Consider the following 19335-nt stretch of genomic DNA (forward strand, 5'->3'; position numbering starts at 1 on the left):
TAAGATGAAATGAGAAAAAAATCTCTGAACATTTAAACAATAGTATATTTGATACGTTTGATATGATTTTTACAATCTAGTATTGATATTTATCGGTAATTCGTTTATTGTTTGCCTTTGATCTTACTGCCTCATATTTTCGAGTATCAACGTACTGAATGTACCACTGAAAATATGAAGCAATACATTGTGCGACGTCATAATGACCGATAAACGGAATTATAGGTAGTTTCGTTCTTGATACTGACTATATCATGCGGAGTATCTTAACTCTCCCTAAAGGGGTCGACTAGATATTCCCTATGATATAGTCAGTATCAAAAAAGAAACTACCTATTATTCTATATATATAGGTAGATACCAAATCATATCTTTTGATATTGTTCATCCCTAAATGATCACTAAATAGAAATATTCAGGCTTATTGTATATTTTATCATGAAATAACGGATAGAATAAAGGGCCAAAAAAATAATGAATGGAGAAAAAGATCAAAACATAGGATAGAGAATATTGGATGTAGAAACATAAATATTAGGAAGGAATTGACACACTTTATAAGGGTAGAGAAATATTGTAAATGGAAATGAAAGAATACAAAAATGAAGGACCCCTCATCTAGATCCCACATATTATATTTCATAATTTTCAATATGAACTTTTTATAAATAAAACAAATTACACATGTCGTTATAAATGTTTTTTATCATGTGACATGAATTGCGTTTTTTACACGCCACGCCGGTATTCTTCTTTAAACAGTTTGATTCGCATTTAACATTTTGTCACATGGCAGTACTCCCACTCCGAATCTTTTGTTCCTTTATAACAGTAAGGCCTCCCTTTACCTTTAGGATCTCTGCAGTAATTAGTCACGTGATCAGCTGGATCTGATGGGAGGTTCTGTGGATTGACTGTATCCCAACGCTTACAGGTTCTTCCAAGAGCACTGCAGCTCACTTTACCTCTATAGGTAGAACTATTGTTGTAACAATCATGTACTATAAAAGACAATTTTGTAACAGTGCATAAAATGTGCCAATCCTGAAATACATTTTTACTGTATTTGTTATGCATTTTAAATGTAGAATGATAATAAATCGACGACTAATTTCTGACTAAAATAGGAATTTAAAGTGTACTGTATTTATTTACCTCTAATTACCTATATCAATGATCGATAATAATGAATAACTACTTTCGAAATTATTGATTACAATGTATATGTAAATAAATGCACTTGATTCTAAACGTTCTCTTTCCGTCAAACTGTTCAGTTTTACGTGGAGTTAGTTGATGTTCCTTGTTGGTTTTCTTTTTACAGCTAATCTACTTTAATACGGTGATATCAAATGGTGCAACAGTATGAACTGGAACCCTCTCACTGATTTCATACCTTAGGGTATATGTGTTTCATTCAACAACTGTTCAAGTTTATATCAATGAAATATATGCCTTGATAAATGGACGGATTCACGATTGTCTAAAGCGACGTAATTCTTATCAGTGAATCAAGTTTATGTGAGTGCCCTTCAACGACTGATATAAGTTATAATCATCATGTCAAAATCATGACTCAGGGGCATATCGAGCAATTTTAAAAGGAGGCGTTATTCAATAACAGTTTATTATATGAATAAATGTTCTATTTAAGGTTTCGATATCGTTATACCCCTCCCTTCCACTTTTAACTAGGCGAATGAGACAGAGCTGGATCGAGGATTATTTAAAGAAGCGCAGTTCTTTAAATACAGGAAACAGTAAAATACCGGTGTCCATGGGTAATGAATTGATTGATAGAAAATAAATCAGGGTATCAAAGAAATACTAAGGAAAACACATCAACTTTAAAACGAAAACAAAGGAACAACAGGAGCAAAAGTGATTTATGTGACAAATAATAGTATATTCCAATCGAAGGGCACACCCTCGCCATAGCACTACCATCCCCATTTATCCTCCGGAATCCCACACTGATGGCACAGGCGCAGATTCAGGATCATTAAAAAATTACGTTGAACAACAAATCGGAGGACTTACCTTGTTTGTATTGGATACCTAAACTTCACAAAATTCCGTACAAACAACAGTACATTGCTAGCTCATCTGCTTGTTCTACTAAAGAATTATCCATTAGATTGACTAAAATTCTGTCCGCAGTTAAAGAGGGTCTTCAGATATACTGTGAAACTGTTTACTCACGTAGTGGTATTAATCATATGTGGATTATTAAAAACTCTAAAGAACTTCTGGATAATTATAAATCTCGATCTTTTTTCTGAAATTAGTTCTATTAAAACTTTTGATTTTTCAACCTTGTAGACAACCATTCCCCATGTGAAATTGAAAAACCGTCTAAAAGAAATAATCCACAATGCTTTTCATCATAAAAATGGTAGCATATCTTATACATTTATCACGTTGGGATACCGTAAGCATATTTTGTTAATAAGGAACAAAGGGGTAAAACAAACTACACAGAGGAACAAGTGATCAGTATGCTAGAGTTTCTTATTGACAATATATTTGTTGAATTTGGAGATAGACTTTTTCAACAAATTGTCGGCATTCCTATGGGAACGAACTGTGCGCCTCTCCTTGTCGACCTCTTCTTATTTTCATATGAATCGCAGTTCCTTCAGACACTTGTTAAAAACAAGAAGATCAAAGAAGCCAGGTTATTTAATTTCACTTTCAGATATATTGATGATGTTCTTTCCATTAACAATCCGAACTTTTCTGATTGAGTTCCATTAATATACCCACCAGAACTAGAAATTAAAGAGAATACAGACACGGCTTCCTCTGTCTCATTTTTAGACTTATACCTCGAATTTGACATACACAGTCATCTCAGTACCAGAATCTATGACAAACGAGACGACTTTAATTTTGAAATTATCAATTTCCCCCACCTTAGTAGTAATATACCAACTTCACCTGCATATGGAATATACATTTCCCAACTTATTAGGTATTCAAGAGCTTGCAGCTCCTATTCAGACTTTGTAAAACGTCACCAGTGTCTGAGCAGCAAGTTGATGAACCAGGGGTATGTCAAAGAACGTCTCGTCCTTTTTCTAGAAAGGTTCATCGGAAGATACCCAGAACTCGTTGATAAATATTCTGTATCAACTTCACAAATAATACAAAATGGTCTTGAAGTATAGATTTTGCGTACTGACGTTGATTATCATCTTAATAACGTGTTATAGTATTCTTTTATTAGTCTTTATTAATTTTACTAGTACTGTTAGGTCAATTTTTGAGATATTCTTTTGAATTGACTCTGTGGTTATATAAAAACATCATACTTTGAACGACAAAAGTATTTCATTTACTTAAATTACTTTTACTTATAGATCTTGACATACTATGAATGACAAAACTATTTTATTCAATGATAAAACTTTTTCTGTTTAGTCTGTTTTTTATGTTGTACATTTGACGTGAAACTATACTTATGTATCCCGTCACACTTTGAATCACACATTATATTTTATTTATTATTATTACATTTACTGTTGAGTCTGTTGTTTATTATCTCAACTTTACGTGACTATGCATGTATGTATGCCATCATACTTTGAACGACAAAATTATGGTTATGTCTACCTGTGCGAATTTCAAACGCGCAATTTTACACCAGCAATGAAAACCTTTTACCCTTTACGGGTAGACTTTATATAGATAAATTAAGTGGTATAAGAAAAGCAATATGAGTATGTTAAATTTGATGTATGCCTTTTTGTGCTTCTTCGTTACATTTGTTGTTTTTATAGTGATGCATGTATGTATGCCTTCATACTTTGAACGACAAAATTATTTTTATGTCTACCTGTACGAATTTCAAACGCGCATTTTTTCACCAGTACTGAAAATCTTCTTTCTTTTACGGGTAGACTTAACATACATAAATTAAGTGGTACAAGAAAAGCAAAATGAGTATGTTAAATTTGATGTATGCCTTTTTGTGATTCTTCGTTACATTTGTTGTTTTTATAGTGATATTTAGATGATAACACAATATTGTCTGCTGAACCCCTATTTTTGACATTTTTACTCTTTGAGTATGTTTGTTTTGTTCATACATCGTTGACAATGTAAAGGAATTTGATGCGACTGTCATACAAGTGAGAGGTTTAGCTGGCTATAAAACCAGGTTCAATCCACCATTTTCTACATTAGAAAATGCCTGTACCAAGTCAGGAATATGACAGTTGTTATCCATTCGTTTGATGTGTTTGGACTATTGAATTTGCCTTATGATTTTGGATTTTCCTTTTTGAATTTTCCTCGGAGTTCAGTATTTTTGTGTTTTTACTTTTTTTCCATTACATTGAGTTATGATAGCAAACGATATAATTTTCCAATCAAATGTATAGTCCCTCGACCCCTCCTTAAATCTAGCACTGATGACATGTGCGTAAACTTCAACCACTAATACAAATGTTACATACACCGTTTCAATGAATTTTATACAAATCCTCAATTCGTTTTAAATTTCTTTTGTAAGTATCAATAATTCTTATTTCTAACCCATTTATTAGAATATTTGTTTTATTGTAAATATTTTTCACTGTAATCAGTCAATCATATATATGTTCATCAGGTATTTCGATAAAAAAAAAATCGCCTCAGTCTTTTGTATGGTTTATCTAAGTTGGATCTATTTTTTAAATGAGACGTGTACTTACCATCATCAATTAAAATTTTCTCATAAATGTTTTTATTATATTTACTTTTACTTTTACGAATTCGATTGTTCTGTACTTTAAAAATTTATATTTCCCATGTGTATCTGTAAGGTACATTTATATTGTAAATTGTATGTGTACTGATGAATATTTACTCTTGAGTGGATGGTTTTCTAATGATTTTGATAGTTCTTAATTTAATTTCAACACGGTCTTAGGTAAGGGGTGGGTTGGACGTTTGCAAAATTAGATAACGCCGCCACATCCTGTATGTGCCTGTCCAAAGCCAGGCGTATATAGTTCGCTGGTTATCGTTCGGTGCTTATCATCAATTGTTTCTTTTTTGTACATAAATCAGGCGGCCTGTTTTCTTGCTTGTATTGTAAACATATTGTCATGTCAAGGCCTTGTTCAGATTCCTATGCGGTAGGTATCATATCTTTTTTTATTGTTGTCTGGCGTATCGAATTATAATCCTGATAACTGTTGTCAACATGCCTGTTCTTTTGGTGAAGAACTATTGTATCTAAATACTTTTATGTACATAGACTTTGTCCTAGTTTGTTTTAACTATTGCAAAATTAGTGAAAAAAACCCATTTCAAACCAAGTTTACTGAGGATTTTAGATTATGAAAATTAATGCAAAATAGCAAAACATGTACATTCTCGCTAACATGTTTAACCCCGCCAAAGGCGGTTAGTTTTCTCGTTTAAATTGTTTTACATTGTCAATTCGGGGCCTTTTATAGCCGACTATATCGTATGGACTTTGCTCATTGTTAGAGGCCATACGGTTACCTATAGGTATTTTTTGTGTCATTTTGGTCTCTAATGGAGAGTTGTGTCATTGGCAATCATACCACATCTTCTTTTTTATATACAATATATAAACAAATTAAACATACCACCACATGATATACTGAAATCTGACCAGGTTCCATCCGATTGACAAATGCTGCTAGGGCAATGATCTGTCGACTCATCAGCGGTTAAAGATTTACAGCTGTATAAAGCTCCCAATTGTCCATATGACATGTTATATCTGACAGTCAATCCAACGGGTACGTTTGCAACCTGTTGACACGTGTCGCCTGAAATACAAAATAGTTAGCCATGTCATAAAAAGATATTTTTTTATCATTTTCATTAATCTGTTGGGAGGGAAAATGTCTAGAAGACAATTAAAACAAGTCAAACGTTCGCTACCGGGAATAGGACACCATTCGAAGTAGGACATAATCGGATATAGAATACACTCGGATATAGAACACAATTGGTAATAGGACACAATCGGAAATAGGACAAAATCAAGAATGGTACACACTCGGGAAAAATACACAATCAGGAACAGGAATTAGTTAAATAATAGATACAAGGATTTTCCTTATATATTTTAAAAGACCTAAGAAAGAAAAAAAAAACGCTTGTGAGTTAAGGCACCGGCGAAATTTATCGGTCAACCAATTTTTATTGTGTTAACACTTTTATCAGCACAGCATAAGAAAATAAATTCATTATAGATACCAGGATTTAAATTATATATTGACGCAAGACGTGCGTTTCGTCTACAAAAGACTCATTAGTGACGCTCGAATAACAAAAATGTAAAAATGGCCAAATAAAGTAAGAAGCTGAAGAGCATTGGGGACCAAAAACTCCTAAAAGTTTTGCCAAATACAGAAAATGAGATGTAAAATCATTTACTTATCATATAAAACTTACATTTTGTGATTGGACAAAATTCCCAAGAATAACTTGCATCAGTTGTATAACACCATGGAGTTAACATAGCATCAGGATCTCTACAATAGTTTGAATTGAAGTCCAAAATATGTTCCGAAGTAAATGAGTGTGAGTGCGGGGATTGGAGATTCCACATTTGACAGGTTCGTCCACTGTGAGTATAGTTAACATGTCCATTATAGTTCCAGCTGTCTTCAAGAAAGCAGTCCGCTATGAAAATTATAGAAACGGTTATTTCATTCATTCACCTTTCGGACAAGCGATACTTTTACATAAGCAATATTTTAGCAGAAATATTTCTTACTATAAAATTAAACGATTTATTTCTTTAGTTGATTCTTCCTGGCAGATAAGATGTTTTTCAGAACTTAATTCAACAATGAACATTTAACTTATACGTAGATTATTTTTCCGTGATAAGGAACTACATACATGTAACGCGATTCGTCAAAATATGCCGTCTTATTATCGTCTAAAAGATAGTGTACATATTTTTATCATTCACCAAAAGTTACCGTTCACATCATTTGGTCAGATAAAACCGTTATTCAGCATGAAGGTACCCCCATTACGACCTTAATACAAGAACAATTTGGAATAAAACAAGTGCCAGCAAGTTCTTGATGGTTTTAGACATATTTACTAGGTGGCAAAATATATGGTTTTTTGCTACTGTGGATTTTGAATTTTTGTAAGATATTCAGAATCCTCTAGTTTCATCCATGTAGCACAAGTAAGCAAATTGCCCACTTTAAAGAGCTTGTTCTTCTTAACTAAAGGAGCGAACGTCCTTGAATATGATCAATCCTTATGGTAAAATTTCATCTGCTCCAGTAATCAGACAACACTATGAAAATACAAATATAGATATAGGTGTCATTACTGGAAAATCCAGAACAGATTATGATTTATTTTACCTCCTATTGGTGTCTTTAACTCCTTGATGTCTGAAATGGAAATATCAACTTTTAATCATATTTCATGTAAGCCGATCTTTTAACTTGTTGAACAACCTATTAGATACTCAAAATGACATTTTGTGTATATCAATAATAGATGGTGCAGTTGCCTTTCTATGTTTTCTGCGTTTGAAAGATAAGTTCTTGTATTATATTTATGCAATATGATCTAGATGAACAATATAGCTTAGAAATGCAACACTAGATTATTCTTCCTAATTCCCATTTTTCATTATACAATTTTTGTAAAACAAATGTATCGCCGTTAATTTAAATTTTAACTTCATATAAAAAAGAAGATGTGGTATGATTGTCAATGAGACAGCTATCCACAAAAGACCAAAATGACACAAACATTAACAACTATAGGTCACCGTACGGTCTTCATAGTTTATAAAAAGAAATTACAGTAATGTTTTAAAGTTGAATTGATTAGGTCATTTTTAAATCCAATCATTTGTTATCCACTGAATCTCTGGGTTCCCCTTTCTAAATGGAATATTAGTCATTATCAATGATTGTCAGTAACCAACGCCTAAATGATTGTCAGGAAAGTCAACCAATAATGGTATGCATGCTTTGTATTCTGTTTTCTATCTTGTGCTTTTGCCTTCCCCCCACTCACTTCAGCAGGTACAGTGTGTTTTGTCAATTAAGCAGTTTAAACTTTCGGGCTTTGAATGTTTTTAAGCAGTTGATTCTTTTGCATTTTAGTTTATGGGAAACACTTTTGGCATAAATGTGACTACCATTGCATTCAAAGATATAATTACAATTTGACCGTATCTGATGACGTTGCGTTGTGACTACGTATTGATCTGGTCATTAATGGTAATCAACACATGCCGTATGTCTGTATCTTAACCTGATAGGACAGTAAGACGAGTTTCTGACATCAAACTGCCATGTTACATTACGTTCATGTTTTTTTGTTCAATATTCTCATAGGCTGACTCAGATTATTGTCGCTCATTATTGGCAGTTTAGAGGTACAACATTTTAAAACAGATCCAAGTGTCGAATGGATTGAAAGAATTGATTCACGAGAAAAAAAACTTTATCGTTTTCAAGTTTTGCTTTAACACATGTTTAGAATTTATTCTTACTTTGCCAAAACGTAGTATCTATTGATATATGTTCAAAAATATTATAAAAAGAGATAGGCCACCGCGCATTTTCTCAAGCTACAGGTTGTGACAAAATGTCACATTTTGTATGGATTTTACAGGAAAAAACATCATTTTGTGATTAGAAACTAAACAAAATGATAGACTTGTAAAATAAATTAGGAAAAAAAGCTTTCAGACGATGCTTTGAGAATACCAAAAGAAAAGATAAGGTCACTGTACCGACTAAAATACAAAATAGGAAAATTCCGTGTAAATTCCTTTAAAAAATGCACTGATTTAGAGTTATCTCCCCTTAAAATGCCAATTTAAAAACATTAAAAAAAACAAACAAAAATAATGTACACTTGTAAAATATTAATATTTATATGTTTTATTCTTTAATATAAAATGGTTCTTTTAAATAAAAAAATCACATTAAATATCTGCATTCCTGTATCCATTTTTGCTAACTTGAAAGAAAATATGGACCTTTGGTTCTTTGTATTTTTACAATCCAAGATAGCAGAAGACACCCATAGCATCTTAAGGTAAACATATAACGCTAGCATTATTTAATTATGTTTAGGAAAATACCGAATTACATGGTATGTTCAAAAAGGCGAAAGACCATAGAAACTTACATAATTAAACTTTTGGACTTTAGAAAGAAAAAAAAAACATCTGACGAACGGAAAGACAACTTTCATATTTCTAACATACATGCATATGTTTAGGAAAATACCGAATTACATGGTATGTTCAAAAAGGCGAAAGATCATAGAAACTTACACAATCAAACTTTTGGACTTTAGAAAAAAAAACATCTGACGAACGGAAAGACAACTTTCATATTTCTAACATACATGCATTTTTGGAAGAAATGTTAGTCTTATATCTATCTTAACCTCCCGCTTGAATGATATTGTTTATAGACCATCTGTGATACTGACAAAAACTAAGTGAGCAACTCAAACAGATAGATTCATAAGACCAAATCCGGGATCCAGCAGCCAAAACTATGCAAACATGAATAAAAAAAATACAACATGTACAACTGCTTAAAAAAAAAAAAAACACACACAACTAAATTTAACAAAGCCGCTACCAAAAAAGTGGTTGCAGGTGAACATATAGTTCACATAGTACGCTAAACAAATAATAAACGAATTTTATCATTACGATTAAAGTCGAAGCACCATATCAACACAACAAATTATCCTTTTTAGCAATTTGATAAAATGATATATTATACTTACTATTTTTGCCGACATTTTGTAATACATTCCATCCTGATGTTGTTTCTAGAGCATAAGAAAAATGCTCAGATGTATTTAAACAAAGTTGGCAAGTTAACACGGATGTGTCATAGCTTGCTACATGACACCTTTCGTCCTTTACGCATTCCGCTGCGCACTCTACAGCGCTGTGGTTATAAAATATCTTACTAGTACTTGAATTATTATTCGATATGATCTTTTTGTCTTTTTCAACAGAAAATGTGGTATTTTTCAATTCGAAAGCCGCAGAAAAAATCAGCATGTTAAAAACTGCAATTACTGAACCAACAGTGGTCAATACGGTATAAGGAATCGCCATTGTGTTCACTCTTTGTAATAACTCATCACATATTTTCTGATTTCTTTCTGTTGTATTTTGAACTCTTGATATTACGATGATGCACCGACGACAGCAGCGATAATAATGTTGTAGCAAAATGATTTGTTTGCACACAATCTTATTAATACATGAATTAATAATGCTATACAATTGTTTTAGAATCAATACTGGCATTCTTGAGATATCATCTAGTTATACACAGTTATCTCAGTACCACAATCTAAGACAGTAGTCAAAAGTACCAGGATTATAATTTAGTACGCCAGACGCGCGTTTCTTCTACATACGACTCATCAGTGACGCTCATATCAAAATATTTATAAAGCCAAACAAGTACAAAGTTGAAGAGCATTGAGGGTCCAAAATTCCATTTTAAAATAGCCATATAAAAGATTATGACTATCACAAGGACAATTTTACGCATGGTACACTTTTCGAACATTTAAAGATCTATATACATACTTATATTTTTGAATAGCCAGTGTTGTTGTCAGCCAAATGGAACTTGTACGAAAAAAGGCTGGAATATATCATCCAAAGTGAACATAGATAACAAACCAGTTTACCGATACCTTCTCGAGATATTTTCAGAACGAGAAGAAATAAATGTACAATGGCAATGGAAATATACCAGTGCACAAATCAGCAATAGCCATTCCAGCGAAAAGTATATTTGTTGAAGAGCACATGTTTTTCTGCAGGAGAAAAACACTAGCAAAAATGTTTGTAAACACAGTTTAGCAAATAACAATTGAAAACAAATATCCGTATACAGGGACGTCGTAGTCAATCGGTACAAAGTGTGTCAGATCAAGAAATGGTAGCCTTATGTTTTCAATGTTTCTTGTTATATTTTCCTCTGCCATTGCCAAACACACAGATACAAATAACTTGTATAATGTCTGAGTTGAACCGATTCACAAACAGTTTGTTTTCAAACGTTTTGAGCTTCACTTAAAGCTATATGACTACAATAACATGAAAGGTACCAATTGTTCTGCATCACTTCAGCATTTCGACAATTGTTTAAATGCTTCTTTCTGAATAAAACAAATAATGAAAATAATAGCTTGAGTACGTGTATTATTTCGTCACTTATATTAACATGATACAGTCATGACAGTAGAATAATGCGAATAAAAAATGTTGATCAATGTTCTATCAAATTTGTATTTGTATAGTGACACTTCTTAATTGCAATATGCTATCAATTTGTCACATTTAGTTCAATAAATAAGATCGGAGAAAAAAATCAACAGAATTCGTGAAAACGTATACATTCACCTATGTTTTATATCTTTCATTTCTAGATTTGAACACATAAAATGGAGAATGGAAATGGGTATGGGTCAAAGAGACAACAACCCGACCATAGAAAAAAACAACAGCAGAATGTCACCAACAGGTCTGCAATGTAGCGAGAAATTCCCGCACCCGGAGGCGTCCTTCAGTTGAACAAACCATATATAGATATAAGAAGATGAGGCATGAGTGCCAATGAGACAACTTTCCATCCAATTCACAATTTGTAAAAGCAAACCCATTATAGGTCAAATGATGCTCTTCGACACCGAGCCATGACTCACACCAAACATCAATAGATCAAGGGCCCCAAAAATGACTTATGTAAAACCATTTAAACGAGAATATCTTTCTATATAAAGTAAAAGAGATACAATAAACACTTTTAAACCACATCAACAAACGACAACTACTAAACATCAGGTTCCTGACTTCCGAGAGATGCAAACAAAAACAGCGGGGTTAAGCATTTTAATAGATACAAAAATCCACCCTTACAAGAAACAACATTGACAGACACAACGTGTACTTTTTATTTTGCAATTCAGAAAAAATAGTTAATATAACATATACATTTACACAATGAAAAAAGTAAAACAAATCAGTAGTTAGTGTATCTTTTTTGAGGAACAAAGCAAATCAAAATAGATGTATTCACACCAATGAATTATAATTATTATAATTCAGTTTATGTGCAATTTGTTGTACGTACATAGTTACTGATTTGGACCGGCATTTTCGTTAAACCTTGTATCTTTTTCCAACCTTTCGATCTCAAGTGGAACCAATTTATCACCGACTCGTACCTTTACCAAGTTACACTTTTATTAAATCGAACAAAGTTTGCTATCATGAGCAGCATCCAATTCTCTCTAATTCAAAACGCTATACAACCAGGTTTAATCCACCATATTGGACATTTGAGATAACCTGTACCAAATCAGTAATATGACAGTTTTTGTCAATTCGTTTGATGTGTTTTATCATTTGATTTTGTCATTGGATTAGGAACGTTCCGCTTTGAAATTTTTTCGTTGTTTTTGCCAATGTCTGCATACAACCTTATAGCAAATTTCTAATTCGTTGACCGTTTTAATTAGTGGTTTATCTATACCCACGAAACTCACGAAAATTGGTTCCCCACGAAAAATAATGAATCCACAGTATTAAACTATTTTTTGTATATAGCTGTCAACCAAACGTTATCATAAAAAAAATACAATTTTAAAAAATAAACAACTCTCGAATTACATTAAATTTTGTACACCTTACTTTTAAAACGTTTCGTCTGACAATGATAGCTGAAAGAATGAAAGAGAGGGTCGGGATCTCATAATTATGTTACAGCCGATTGCATTGAGTGTGAAGGTAAATGTTAAATCATCGGTAGAATTACAAATTGAAGAATATTACAAAAAATGTTTTTTTTTTGGATTTTTTATAACGTTTTTAATTAGATAATGCAATCATTTATATCACATGTAAGTTTAAGATTTAAGACAAGTAAAGAACGAAGAGTTATTAGATATAGGAAGATGTGGTGTGAGTGCCAATGAGATAACTCTCCATCCAAATAACAATTTGAAAAGTAAACCATTAAAGGCTGAAGTACGGCCTTCAACACGGAGCCTTGGCTCACACCGAACAACAAGCTATAAAGGGCCCCAAAATTACTAGTGTAAAACCATTCAAACGGGAAAACCAACGGTCTTATCTATATCAACAAAACGAGAAACGAGAAACACGTATATATTACATAAACAAACGACAACTACTGTACATCAGATTCCTGACTTAGGACAGATGCAAACATTTGCAGCCGGATTAAACGTTTTAATTAATCCAAACCTATGTTTACATTCATTTATAAAACAAAAACAAAAACCATAAAAAGCAAACAAGCAGAAACAAAATTAGTAAGTTAATCAGATTTTTTTTAAACAATTAATCAATACTTTATGTACAACTGTCGTTTTAGATTTCATCAGAGTGCTGCAAATTAGTCTGCATGCCCATGTGATGAGTAATGTGATAGTAACCTTACAGTGGAATAAAGTTCAGCATACAAATTCAAGTAAATTATTCCTATAACTAATTTTATGCAAAGGACGAATACCAAAAATTTGTTTGTAAATTACCTTTTACTATAATGTAATCATAGTCATGTAGTACCTTAAATGACAAATGTTCTCACAACGTCATCATGGTTCTTTGAGTGACAAATGTTCTCACAGTGTAATCATGATACTTTCAAGGACAATGTTTTTACTATATCATCATGGTACTTTCAATGACAAATGTTTTCACAATGGTACTTTCAATGGCAAATGTTTTCACAATGGTACTTTTAATGGTTATATTTTCTTAATATAATCATCATACTTTCAATGACTAAGTTTTCACATATACTTATGGTACTTTCAATGACAAATGTTTTTCAAAATGTAATAATCATACTTTTAATTACAATGTTTTCAATATGTAATCATGGTACTTTTAATGACAAATATTCTCACAACGTAACCATGGTACTTTTAATGACAAATGTTCTCACAGTGTTGTCATGATACTTTTAATGACAAATGATTTCACAATGTAATTATCATACTGTCAATGGCAATGTTTTCACAATATTGTACTTTCAATGACAAATGTTTTCACAATGTAATTATCAAACTTTCAGTGACACAATGAACTCTAGATGAATTTCATGGAATAGTGTAGTCCTTTTAAACGATCAATTGCAGTGTTCTATGGATAATACACAGAAACATTTCTTTATGTCATTGTTTTGTCTAGATGCATAATTATAAAATGTCTTGTCAGACCTACACCCATTGACAAACCATTATATCCTGCTTCCATTTAATAATCTAGAGTTCTAAGGCTTAACCTGCATTTCATATTTTCAATCAAAATCAATTCAGTTACGACTTATCATTTTCAAGAAAGTTTTTCGAAATTGTATACTCATCCCACAGTAAACACAAAAATTAATTAGAAAACTAAATAGAAGAAAGAGATCTCTTAGCATGGAACTAATTGCAGCTTCTCTTGCATCGAAAAAGGAAATATTTTCGAATGTGTTTTCGATAATGATCAGTATAAAATGTATCCCAGTCGGTAATTCAGCCATCAGAAAAACTGCTACAACAATACTCAGCATTAGGTTGATCCTGTCGTGGGATTCACTGCTTCGATTCTGTGACACCATTTGTCTTCTTCTTCTATTGGCCATTCCGATTTTTAATATAAGCAGAACATTCATAACGAACAAAACTGTACATGGTATGAATTGGATGAAAATAACCCGGAACCAGAACTTTAAACTATAATAAATGTCAACATACCCATACAACCATGGTTTCACACTTACAATACATGTTGTTATAGTGTCATTCGGGTTACTGTTAGACGAGGCATCTACTTGAATAATTACATATTACATACAAAAGACTATCAGAATGACACTAGCAATGTTTCGTATCGTGCTATTTTGTTTGACTTTTGAAGAACTACAAACATACAGATATCTGTGAATAGCCAGTGCCACTGTCAGCCATATGGAAGTTGTATGGAAAATGACTGGAATATGTAGTCCAAAATGTCAGATATAGCCAGTCCTGCGAGAATTATATTTGTTGGAGTGCGCATGTTTTTCTGAATGAGGACAACACAGGCCAATTAATTTGTAATCACAGTCAAGCAAATGACAATTGGTGACAAATACCTATATATAGGACCGGCGTAGACAATCGGATATATGTTTCTTAGATCCAAGAATGGATGAGTTCCTTTCCCGTAGTTACGTATTGTATTGTCCACTGCCAGACGTTGGTCTTTTTCAGCTATTGCTTTTCGAATGTTGTCTTTGTCAGCTTGTGATTGTCGACTATTCCCCATTTCCATTCTCAATTTTATTGTCATCTATTGTCACCGAAAATGGACTAAAAGCTAAACAATAGTGGATAAAATATAACATTGAAGACTAAGACTGAGCTACACGAAACCCATAAATAATGAGAGTGATATCAGGTGCTCTGGAAGGGTTATGAGATCTTGCTCGACATGTGGCACCCGGCGTATTTCTCATTTAAGTATAAACTTTGTAATTCGTCTAATTGGGGGGAAGACGGGATTGTGGTTACAACGATTTGAATATACAGATATTCCATAGCAGTCAACTTACTCATAACGGCATCAAAAAGATATCGAAAGTGTGACCAAAAGGTACAACCAGCCTCGACAATACAGTTGTATGTCGCTGTTCAAGCATATCAATCTCACATCTCAATGTGGCTTAATTTCTTAGACCTTTTACAATATCATTCTTATTTAGGAGGAAATTTATCTCTATGGATATTTTCATTGATTTGATGTTTATGTCTCTTATGTTATTTCATGAAAGAGTTATAGGTAGCTTGATTGCTCGTATCCAAAAATGAAAAGAACGTCTCTTCATTGGTTGAAATTTTATTCTTAAAGATGGCGTTGGTAATTGCAAATTACATTGTTTTTGGTGTACACTTATGAAAAGAGAAGCAATATCAAAGTGGTATTCAAACTCATAAGTCCAAAATAAGCTGACGATGTCATGTTAAAAAATAAAATTGACCAAAAGACAAACAGTAAACAAAACACAAAACAGACAACTAAAGACTGAGCACAACAAACCAACAACAAACAAGGTGGTCTTGTGTGCCCCGGAAAGGTAAGCAGATCCAGCTTCACATGCGACACCCGTTGTGTTACTTATATAAAATACTTTGATAAGTTTATCAAGTGATTTGGCATAAAAAAAAAAAATTGCGGATTTTGCTAATTTTTTTCTCTCAAGAAACTATGGCTTCAAGACGATCACTATAAACTATAAATTATTTTAAAGGGAAAGTTATTTAGATAATCTAGACTTCACTAATCTAATAGTTGTGCATCCTTCTGTTACAGGGTGTACGGTGACCTACAATCATTCAAATATGCTTCATTTGGACTCTGTTAGAAAGTTGTCTCATAGGCAATCATACCATAGTTCCATATTTTATAAAGAAAGGGGTAAACGCGAAAAAAGTAACCGTGAAATAAGTTTGTTTTAAAATTTCCCGGTTAATATTATGCAAGATAAAATTTCACTTCGTTTGTTTTTTCATCTTTTAATTTAAATGCAATCTCGGCTGTAAAACCTTTATCTATATTCAATTTTACATGAATAAAGACTTGAATGCAAACTTCCGTGTATTCTAAGTAAAACATTTTCTCGAATAAAATAAATATATTCGAACCTCGTTGAGTCGAAGGGTTCGGACGAAAGTAATCGATTTATCATAGGTTCGACTCAATCGAGGTCGCGTTTGACGGCATAAATATGTTCAATTAAATTATTTTTTGGATATGCAGCCTTTTACTTATCATTTATGCTTTGGAAATTATCACGAAAACATCTTAGAAACAAATAGAAGTGTTGCAGTACTATTAAAACGTTTAATCCCACTGCAAATGTGTGCACCTGTCCTAAGTCAGGAATCTATTGTGCAGTGGTTGTCGTCTTTTTGTGTAGTTCAAAAGTGTTTCTCGTTTCCTTTTTTTATATAGATTAGACCGTTGGTTTTCACGTTTGAATGGTTTTACACTAGTTTTTTTGGGGGCCCTTTATAGCTTGCTGTTCGGTGTGAGCCAAGAATCAGTGGTGCAGGCCGTACCTTGACCTATAATGTTTTTTTAAACTGTTGCTTGGATGGAGAGTTGTCTCATTGGCACTCTGATCTCATATCACATCTTCTTATATCTAGTTATATCGAAAGTATAAACTATAAAACAACAGTAAATGGTTTTTAATCTTTTATAGAGCACAATCTGGCTGCACCATAAAACCACTGAAGGTCGTAAGGTCGTGGCCAATCAAACCGTGATTGTAATTAGCATTTTTTATGAAAACATGATCCTCAGCATTCAGATGAACCGTGACGCTTGCAGTAGCAGTTTCCCAATTCGTAGTAGTATGTCCATAAACTCTTTGGAGATAAACGCCATTTTTTACAATGTAAACATCAGTCGAACCAGATCCGCCGACTCCAATAGTGACGTCGAACACATACACGCCAGCATAAGGTGCAGTAAACGTTCCGGTAACGCCACTAAAGCTATTGCCTTCATTTGTCATAACATGGTCAAATCGTAGAATCTCGTGGAGTGTGAGATTTGTACGATGATCACCTAAAGCAGCAGTAAATGCAACTCCTCGTTGTTTAACACAATCTGAAAAGTACAAAATTAATTCATTATAGAAAAGTGAAACATAAATTTCAGCGAGCGCACGAGTGAGGGCAAGACAGCTGCCACACTATCCTTAGTTTGAGATAACGGGTTTGAAAAATTGTTTGCAGCTTATATTTCTTGTATCTATACCCCACATTCCCACCCATCTCCACCATGACTCCCATTTCAGCATTCAGACGCTTTATTTCATTGGAACCAAATGTCTTGCAGTGTGTTTCTAACAAACATCTTTTCTTTCCAAATTTCAGTCCCTGTCCCTTACTACACTCTCACTTTTGTTTTGTGACTGAGAAGTATCTTATTGTAATACAATTATTATATTACCAAAAAAAACCACACCCGATATATTAATGATGTGTTCCCTATCATAATATATTTATCATTTCTAAACATTTCCTTATCTTCCTATTGAGTGCTTGCATGTCAGATTTTTTTTATTATTCACATTATGCATCTTTTATTAATTTCATTTTGGATGTAACGCATCTTAAAATTGGCTGATTTTTTTGTCAGCTCATAGACATTATTTTGTCATGTGACCGTGATGTCATTAACGTTTTTACTCCTTAAAATGGAATTTAGAATTGATTTAGAAGGAATGACTGCAATACTTTTTTCTTTTCGAAATAGCATCAAAAATGTGGTGCACATGCACTTTAAACATTCCGCTACGCAAGTTATTCAGTGTGCACCACATTTTTTGTGTTATTTCTTGAACGACAGAAAATATATTACAGTCATTCCATAAATTAATGTTCCCTATTAAATCGAGCGTCGCCTCCGAAAGGGGGCATATCCAAATGTACGAATATACACACTGAACATTGTGTTTACTCAGACACAACACACTACATCCTACCTTCTAGCTTGTTTAATCTCTCCGTAAGTTTCTGCACCTGCAGTGCCAAATCCTCCTCAACAAGAAGACGACTTTGTTGGCTTCTAACGCTCGCAAAGACGCAAATTATCAAAACAATTAAAGTATTCGCCATAATAATATGATATCTATAGACTACTGTCATATAAAAGATAAGACAATAATAAATCGTACTTCAAATGCCTTATCTGTAGAAACAAACGGTTCGTGTCGTACAAATAAACACAAGTTACAGTGCCGGATAAAGGAGGGGGGGGGGTATTCCGGGGGTTGAAACCCCCCTTTTTTATGATCAATGCCTTTGAATGAGGACATATGGTGGGAACACCCCCTTTATCCCGTGTTGGAACCCCCTTTTAAAAATGGCTAGATCTGCTCCTGAGTTACATGTATCAACAATGCAGACAAGTTTGAGTGCAGTCATATTCTATTTGACGTTAACCATTGAAGAGAGTTGCAAACCCTTCCGACGCATTTGATTTCATTTCTTAGTGTGGTAGGATTTGTACTCTTCGATCCTGAGTTCTGTGGTTAAATGTTTTTTTAACTTTTATCTGTTCGTCTTATTTGTTAGACATGTAAGAGGTAGTGTTGCTTTTTTTAAATTTTATTTTCCGTTGTATTAATTCAAAGTAGAACATGTTGCGTCCATGTGATTTATTCCATAAAATCATTTTATGGGACATAAAAACATTTTTGTCAGGAAATTATTCTTATCAAGAGTAATATGAAACTGTTAATTTGCATGGGGTTGTCT

At 33.0% G+C, this 19335-nt stretch overlaps 2 protein-coding genes and 1 pseudogene across 2 annotated transcripts; all 3 read right to left on the minus strand.

Annotated features, from left to right (window-relative positions):
* Positions 1-585: 585 nt before the first annotated feature.
* Positions 586-14293, minus strand: LOC134701335 (plasminogen-like). Its single transcript, XM_063562474.1, has 4 exons — positions 14275-14293; positions 7359-7388; positions 5604-5789; positions 586-1001 (listed from the first exon to the last, which is right to left on the minus strand). The coding sequence occupies exons 1-4, from the start codon at positions 14291-14293 to the stop codon at positions 775-777; spliced, it is 462 nt and encodes a 153-aa protein (XP_063418544.1). The 3' UTR covers positions 586-774.
* On the minus strand, positions 14266-15337 carry LOC134701336 (sex peptide receptor-like; annotated as a pseudogene).
* A 1927-nt stretch (positions 15338-17264) lies between these two features.
* LOC134701337 (complement C1q-like protein 4) lies at positions 17265-18715 on the minus strand. Its single transcript, XM_063562475.1, has 2 exons — positions 18561-18715; positions 17265-17680 (listed from the first exon to the last, which is right to left on the minus strand). Exons 1-2 carry the CDS (start codon positions 18691-18693, stop codon positions 17265-17267), a joined length of 549 nt encoding a protein of 182 aa, XP_063418545.1. The 5' UTR covers positions 18694-18715.
* Positions 18716-19335: the final 620 nt, after the last annotated feature.

This window comes from Mytilus trossulus, unplaced genomic scaffold (assembly GCF_036588685.1).
Source record: "Mytilus trossulus isolate FHL-02 unplaced genomic scaffold, PNRI_Mtr1.1.1.hap1 h1tg000236l__unscaffolded, whole genome shotgun sequence".
Classification (NCBI taxonomy): Eukaryota; Metazoa; Mollusca; class Bivalvia; order Mytilida; family Mytilidae; genus Mytilus; species Mytilus trossulus.

Bases quoted from the DNA above. Each gene is read 5' to 3' on its own strand.
- LOC134701335 (XM_063562474.1), bottom strand. The intron at 5,790-7,358 runs GTAAAATAAATC...TTTGTATTTCAG, and splicing joins GTTAAAGACACCAATAGGAG to GCGACACGTGTCAACAGGTT. The intron at 1,002-5,603 runs GTATGTTTAATT...TGTCTTTTATAG, and splicing joins TTTCAGTATATCATGTGGTG to TACATGATTGTTACAACAAT.
- LOC134701337 (XM_063562475.1), bottom strand. From the start codon at position 18,693: ATGGCGAATACTTTAATTGTTTTGATAATTTGCGTCTTTGCGAGCGTT. The intron at 17,681-18,560 runs GTAGGATGTAGT...TGTACTTTTCAG, and splicing joins GAGATTAAACAAGCTAGAAG to ATTGTGTTAAACAACGAGGA.